The sequence below is a fragment of the Argentina silus genome, assembly GCF_951799395.1.
Source record: "Argentina silus genome assembly, chromosome: 3".
Lineage (NCBI taxonomy): Eukaryota > Metazoa > Chordata > Actinopteri > Argentiniformes > Argentinidae > Argentina > Argentina silus.
In genome coordinates, this window is record NC_139657.1 from 18,406,086 (window position 1) to 18,414,067 (window position 7,982).

At 41.0% G+C, this 7,982-nt stretch overlaps 1 protein-coding gene across 1 annotated transcript; it reads right to left on the reverse strand.

Annotated features, from left to right (window-relative positions):
- Positions 1-446: 446 nt before the first annotated feature.
- Positions 447-7,255, reverse strand: LOC310802196 (protein FAM180A; the record flags this gene model as incomplete). The annotated part of the gene is made up of 3 exons (XM_083666489.1): positions 7,145-7,255; positions 1,578-1,675; positions 447-776 (listed from the first exon to the last, which is right to left on the reverse strand). Exons 1-3 carry the CDS (start codon positions 7,221-7,223, stop codon positions 447-449), a joined length of 507 nt encoding a protein of 168 aa, XP_083522615.1. The 5' UTR covers positions 7,224-7,255.
- Between the last annotated feature and the right edge of the window lie 727 nt (positions 7,256-7,982).

The window sequence follows — 7,982 nt, forward strand, 5'->3', positions numbered from 1 at the left end:
CAACTGTATCTCAGAAAGCATAAAGTCCCGTCCATGTGACAAGATAATACTCTAGGGTTTAAATAGTTAAATGCCAAGGCTGCCAAGGCTACCATGTTTTATACTGTGCCTGTAAGGAATTACAGAAAATATGTGAGACAATGTTTCAAATATGCAACTCATTTCAATGCCCATTTGATCATATATAATATCCTTAGTCTCACTTTTAGTGAAAGAACACACTCCAAATGTTGCAAATACACTTTAGTTTCCCTTCATACAGTATTGCCTGTCACAAATTGGATTTAGAGGTCCACTGTTGCCTCTGACTCTGCAAGAGAGACCAAGAAGTCCCATTGAGATGAAAAGGAAAAATCTATTTTCCAATAGAAACTGGCCTGAAAGCAATGATATACAGTATGTCTGTTTCAAACCCCAACATGAAGCTTTCGTCTGGTAGTGAGGCCCTAATTGGCGGTCAAGTCCAGCTTTATGGCTTTGTACAAGCTGACGAAGGACTCTGCCCACATGTCCCTCTGGTGGTCACTGGTGGCATTAGCCAATCGTTGGACAGTGTACACCATGGTCAGCACCGTGCGCTCAAAGTCCTCCTGGTGTAGGTGGCCCATGTGACTGGAGAGGTCAGAGGTCAAGCGGCGGATGTCCGTCAGCTTCTTGGGTAAGACGTCATCACAGATGACCTCTAACTTCCTGGTCTTACGGAGGGAGGCCAACTCTGCATCCTGCACGGAGAACAGCCTGTGCTTGTCTCCAAACTGCAGGCCAGCCAGCAGGATCTACAACACACAAGGTACATGTGTAAATGGTGAACTGTCCCTTTAACTATCTGACACAGTAATATACAGTGCCCTGCGTAAGCAATGGGACAGTGAAGCAAACAATTACTATGTGGTTAACATAGATTCTCAGTTTTTATTTAATGATATTTGTGTACATATTGGTTTCACCATTCAGAAATTATTGTAGTCATTATTTGATTTCAAATCCAAACTTTTGGAGTGTAGAGCGAAAAGTGTCTGTCCCATTACTTATGCAGGGCACTGTAGAACTTTTATGAGTAATATAGTAATATAACGAGTTATATAACGAGTTACTGTGTTCAAATGTTGTAATATTATTACAGTTACTTTTTCAAGTAAGGCATCAGTTACTTTCAGAATCATTGTCTATCGGCGTGTTCCACGCCGGAATTCATGCTGTAACTTGTTTCCTGTTGTCGTAAAGCAGAATATTAAAGAAAGATGTCAGCTGTGTTGTAATAATGCAATGAAATTAAAGGCATAACATCAAACAATGGTGGAAAGTACTAGAGGAAAGTACTAAAGGAAAATCTACACCTTCACTCATCTAATACAGGTAAGCCTACTGTATAGTGGAGCTCTATAGTAATATTATATTACTATAGATAATATTATATATCTAAAGTAATATTGTAACGTTACGATTATTTTTGTTAAATGTAACAAGTAATATATAATAGATTACTTTTTCAAGTAACAAATCCCAAAACTACATGCATTTTTCATTGAGCTGTTGACATTGCTTAGCTCTTACCCTTCTTATGGTATAACACTCACCTCAAACAGTAAATTGACGTCTTCTAAGGAGCTCTGAAAGGTGGGGTTCACCATCAATGCCATCCCTCTCTTCACTCTCCCAGCTGATGGGTAAAGGACTATAAAAGACAGACAGAGAGATAAAGGAAAAGAGACTAACTTTTTTATCTCTCAAATTCTTATCAAAAGTTGTATCAAATCATGTGTTATGGACCATGCACCATGAATCTGATTCATTGCATATTAAGATGAATTCCTCAGACAAGGTTAACATACTGAACACCTTGCATGCTTTGACAGGTGTCATATATAACAGAGAGCATTTTACAGCCGTAATGTTCAGATCCATGTGAGGCTCATGGATGGACATGGTACAGTACTAACAGATCAGCAGACTGTCTGTTGAGTCTGAGAGGCCTGACATCTGTGACCCTCTGCATGGCTCTGATCAGCAGCATGGCTCTGACCTCAGGCTTCAAAGGCGGAGAAATCAAAGCAGAGAGCCACATGGGCTACAGGCACTGAGGGAAAGACAGAAAGAGAGACAGAGAGAGAGAGAGTGCAGTATGCGAGCTTTAAAGGTGAGTCTGTTTTTCATAAAAAGACACAGAGCATAATTTGACCATGGTTTTGATGTGAGTGCTAATTCTAACCAGACCAATGTGATGAGGCGTGCACAGGGGGCGGAGGGGGGGCACTCACAAAGTGCCCTTCTGGATGGTGTTTTCGCGTCACACCTCATGAAAAATGGCCTGCCCTTTGATACGTCTGTTCCCTGGTCATAGCAGGGCACCTCGGAAAGGTCAATTTTGCCTTAGTCATGTTGTGAATGGTTGGTTTCACATGGAATATGAACCCCTCTTCTGAAAACACTCTGATGCAGATTTGTACGTCTTATTTCTACTCTAATACATGTAGTATCACAAGTTGATTCCATCAAGACATCAACACCATTCACACGTTGGCTTTCTATAAACTGCATGGGCACACACAGTTTATGCTGACAAGGCATCACATACTGCATTGAGAAAGACAAAGAGAGTCAAGAGAAAGGAGGAAGAGATAAGGTAAGAGGGATAGAGATGGAGGCAGTAGGAGGCAGTATAGGAAGTATTAGAGCAACCACTGGCTACTGTTCTCACTCACTGTCCCATTACCCTACTGCAATACCTGGTTTCCTCCTCTCCAAAACCATGCCAACACTTTATTCTGGCTGGTTTTATTAAAGTGTGTCAGACAGACTCTCTATCAGTCATTGATATACCCAATCAATATACCCATTCTTGTATACCCTCTCGACCCCAGTAAGTGAGATTGCTTAAGTGATTTGGGTCAATGGCAAAGCTGCCAGCTATGCTGAGGCTAAGGCAACTGAACGTCAACATTCTCTCCAATTATTACACACTGATGATGCATTGAGTGTGTGCTGACGTTCTCATTCCTGCTATGGTGGACTGTCAGAGTCAAACAAGGACTTCCTCATGTGGATGGTGAACTTGGGATCTAAAATCTGCAGTCGGCTGTGCAAGGGAGCTTCAAGGGCTCTATGAGAAACGGGTCATGAGAGTCATATAGGTTAGAGGCATGGCATACGCTAGGGAATAGTGTGTGCTTACATTCCAGTGCAATGCTATTGTCGTGATTTTGTGTATTGATTTTGTGTATTTGTATTCTGAAATCACAACATGAATTCCCATGCAAATGGACAACAAAGCTATTGTTATCGTATGTGGTTATACATGTTGATTGACAAGATTTGACATCAAACCGTTTGCCGTTTATGCTATTTGTTGTTCCTCGGAATATTTGGAAAGGGATTTAAGCTTTCCAGGATTGGTTTCCCTGACACAGATTAAGCCTAATCCTAGACTAATAGCATCTTCAATGGAGATTCTTTATTGAAAGTCTGATTTAGTCCAGGACTACTCTGGGAAAATCTGTGGACCGGAAAATCTGTGTCTCTCACACATGTTAAATGCTTCCTATATGGCTATAACCCGTGTGGCCAAAAGAAAGCCAATATATCACTAGCAACAGTTTATAGCAGTCCCCCGGTCAACTGTTCTATAGGTAAAAGGCCCTATAAGACCTCCTCCACCAAGTCCCTCACCCAATGGCCTAGATCCACCCCTAGCCACTCACAGTCATAAACCGATGGAAAAATGAACTGGAACAGTGACAAAGCATGCTGAAGAGTCTACCATGTTACTCCACATCTTATAATAACATCTGTTGGGATGCAGAATGGCAATTGGTGGTACTGAACAGGTCATGAAAACAGTAGAGGTGATGAATGATTGTTTTAGATGCAATCAAAACATCTAAGATCAATGTTTGGTGACTCAAAAGTCACCAGTCTAACTTTTCCACTCCATTCTTCAAAGACCAGGGTGTGATAAGGTTGTTTGCATTCAGGAACTGATATACAGAATTGTTCCAAAAAGTTCAGTTCAACACTGGTCACAATTTAGATCTCATTCAATCGAATTAACATGCTCAACAAAAAAATAAACTCCAATCAGGAACATCTGTTATTGAACACTTTCCTACTGTAAGCTGACATACCAATAATCAACTTCACTAATCAACATTAGCACTCTCTTTTTATGATCCTCATGTTTTGCTTCCAAGCAATCAAGCTAATGATGGTTTAAGAAGGACTGATTTAAGAAAAACCCCCACTGAGGAGCATGCAGAAGAGAGGAGAGAAGGAGGGGAGGAGTGTGTCAGATCACAGCCATCTCCTCCCATCTGGAGAGACAGCGAGAGAGAGAGAGAGAGAGAGAGGGAGAGAGAGAGGGAGAGAGAGAGACTTAAAGAGCCAAAGGGTTCAGGAGGTGATGGACCGGCACACTGTAGACCTCACCACACACACAGCCAATTAGCAACAAAGGAATGTAAAGGAAGACTTCATGGTCGATTTGATCAGTACATCAGTACAGTATGTCTCGGCTGGGCTCAAAAGTGTGGCTCCATTATAATGCTGTGATCGACTCTTGGAGGAGCCACTCATTCTAGTGAGCACCGAATGATCTTCATATACTGTAATGGTCTCCATCACTCAAGACCCAACAAGTCAAACTCAGCATGAAGTCTCAGAGTGATCTCATTCTCTCACAGCCTAGCCAATGGAGAAACCCGGTTTTCCATACCTATTTGAAACTACAATACAAGAGAGCCTGTGCAAAGACTACCCCTATAGAGCAGGTATGGTGTCCACCATTAGTCAACCCTTCTATTACTTTTCATTCACACTCAAAATGGTCAAATACTCTCTGTGGAGATACTATGTTTGTAAGCCTGTATTTTGCCATATTTTGCTAATTCGATGTGTTATGCTATGATGAAATCAAAGAATTGTCAGGGAACTTGCTATTTGATAGCCATTTTTTCATTGAGGTGCTGTATGCCATTATGGAAATTATGGAGTAATATTAAACAAAAAGTTGATGTAAGCGATATAATATGATATCATGCAGAAAGAGTCAACATGTTATAAATATTCCACTCATAAAACAGTATACTTGCATTGAAGCCTTGCGTGGCAAATTTCAAATAAAATGATCTCAGAACATCTGACAGATAAAATAACTCCAATGTGTAATAAGTAACAAATGACCCTGAATCATCATATCATGAGAACTTGTTTGCCTTTGCCAGTATGTTTCTCTCACTGCAAAACAGTGTAAAATAATACCTGGACAACCAAAACAAAATCAGTGAAATACCTAGTTGAAGAGATTTAGGACAGCTTTGCAAACCATTGTGGCGTAGTTTCCATTTCTTGGGGGATATCAGTTTCCTGCTTCAGTTCATATTTGGAGACCTTCCATTATTTTCGTATTGGAAGCAGGTGCAGATAATTAATTCACACATTGAGCCCAGTAGCTGACTCTTTCTAACTGAAATGGAACATTAAACATACACCGTGTCAAAGATGGACTGTGGTAGAATAGAGCAGGCTGTTAAAGTCCTTACAAAAATTGGTTCCCTTAATTGGTACTTAATTAGTCTGTAGGACCTGCAGGGCTGCTGGATATTCTACCATTGCTGGCTATTATGATCCTTACAAAATGTCATGACAAATGTTTACTTTTAAAGTAAATGACATGCTTACTTGATATTTTTTCCAGTTCACACACAAGATATATGATGATAATTGAAATGAGACATAAGATCGGTATCAATGCAGCTATTAATGCTGGGATCCTATGGTTCCCCATGAATACCAAAGACTGAACCAACCAACTCAAGCTCTCTTACAGTATTTCAACATCAGTAATGTCCAGCTGTTGGACATGTGCACTTCAGAGGGATTAAAACAGCTGGGGGGAGACTGATTATTTCAGTGTCGCGTCGTCAATCCTCTTTGACCCTAAACAAACACAGATGGCCTTAGGTCCTAAAAATACCCAAAAAATATCAGCAGACTCATGACAGAGAGTCTGAAGTCTGTTGTACTGTGTACAGATGGTTACAGCTATGCTCATGGTGTGTGTGTGTTTGTGTGTGTGTGTGTGTGTGTGTGTGTGTGTGTGTGTGTGTGTGTGTGTGTGAGTGTGTCTGTTTTTTTTTGTGTTTGTGTGTGTTTGGACCAGCCAGTCATGTTCACACATTGTTACAGTCTGCTCATACTGGGACATACAGTAATGGCATTGAAGTGCAGCACAAACACATGTCTGCTCCCAGTCATCATTCTCTAACTATATTCACATTAAAGGGTTTAGAATAAGCTAATTATGCATACATTCTGTGATGAAAAACATATTCTGGTGAATACAGTGCAGTGCTCAGGATGCCTAGAGTTGCGACAGGATGGGCTCTAGGAGATAACGATGGAATGTCCACGCATTTTTTAATCTGTGTTCACAGACAGTGAGCCAGACATTTCTGATATCAAATAAACACAGGGTCATGGACACTATTTACTGGAATTTACTCCTCATGTTTTCCACTCTTCTGCCTTCAAAAAGGAAATTAAAGTATTGTCATGTTTTAACCCTCTCCAGACCCAGTGGAGCATAAATTAACATGGTTTGACTGTAGACGTTACAGCTAGACACACACAGGATGGTAGGAGAGTCAGATACAGTATGTGGCTAACTATTGATCCCAGGTTTTATTTAAGATAAGGGGTTTGTCCATAATGGGGCTGTACTGATCTTTCACATGTGAGACTGTGATGCTTAAAGAAGCCTACTGTATCAGCAGGAGCCTAAGTTGTGGCCAAGAGGGAAGCATATGTCAAATAACCTTTGTGTGACATATGACAACTGGAATGGATATTGATCTTAGTGGCAATCATAACAGAATGCTTGTTACTCTGGAATGAGAGCATTTAATCTAGCTTTCAATTGCTAGATACAGATTTCATTGAAAGTTGGTTCTCACCACCCTCATCACTGTTTTTGTCTTTGGAAAAATTGCTCTTGATTTTATGTACAATGAGCATTCAAAAGTGTTGTACTGTATCTTTGGGCTGCTACAGTCTATTGTATGTATACCTTCCAGTAGTGCATTGATTACAATAACAAAGCAATGAACAACCTCCATCACTGTGCAAAATGCATATTTGCAGAAAATCTTACCTTTGTTGCGACACTGAATGGCACACATGTTGATATTGCAATAGAACAGAGCCACTATGACCATCTTCCAGGGCGCCATGGTGATCTGGCAGCTGGAATCCAGTGGCAGAGGCACACAGCTCCACACAGCCAGGGTCCACAACCCACAACCCACTGGTCACAACAACCAAGGACCACAGTCAGATACTGCACACAGACATACCAGCCCTTCCACTGCAACTCCTTTTTCCTTCTATCTGAAGCCTGCCTCTTTCCCTTCTCTTCCTCCTTCCTTTCTTTCCTCCCTACTTCCCTGTCAGTTTCTGTTTGGCAATTCCTCTGACTGAACACCACCACGCTTGCTCTGCCTCATTCTCTCTCTCTCTCTCTCTCTCTCTCTCTCTCTCTCTCTCTCTCTCTCTCTCTCTCTCTGTGTCTCTCTCTAGCCATCTGGTAGTCATCAGGTCCAGAGAGACATATGTGTCCTTCTGACGACTGTCTCTCTGTCCTCTCCTGACTGTTGAGGGTCACATCGGGGGATGCCTTTCATCATCATCCTCATTATCAATCACACTGCTATGCACACTCGTCACTACTGTTTTCCTCCCCTACGTTATCGTTATTTTTGTTCTCACTCATTATATGTGTTTACCTTTACATTTAGCATCATTGTAGATCATCAAGCCCCATTACTGTCACTAGTCAAAATCACATTATATTCTTCTTCATATTCCTCCTCCTTCATTTCAACCCTTGTACATAATCACCATCTTCACCATTATCATTGTCAGGAAGAACACAATTATAGCCATATGATATAGTTCAGTTTTTCCTTTCCTCTTGTGTTCATTAATAACAT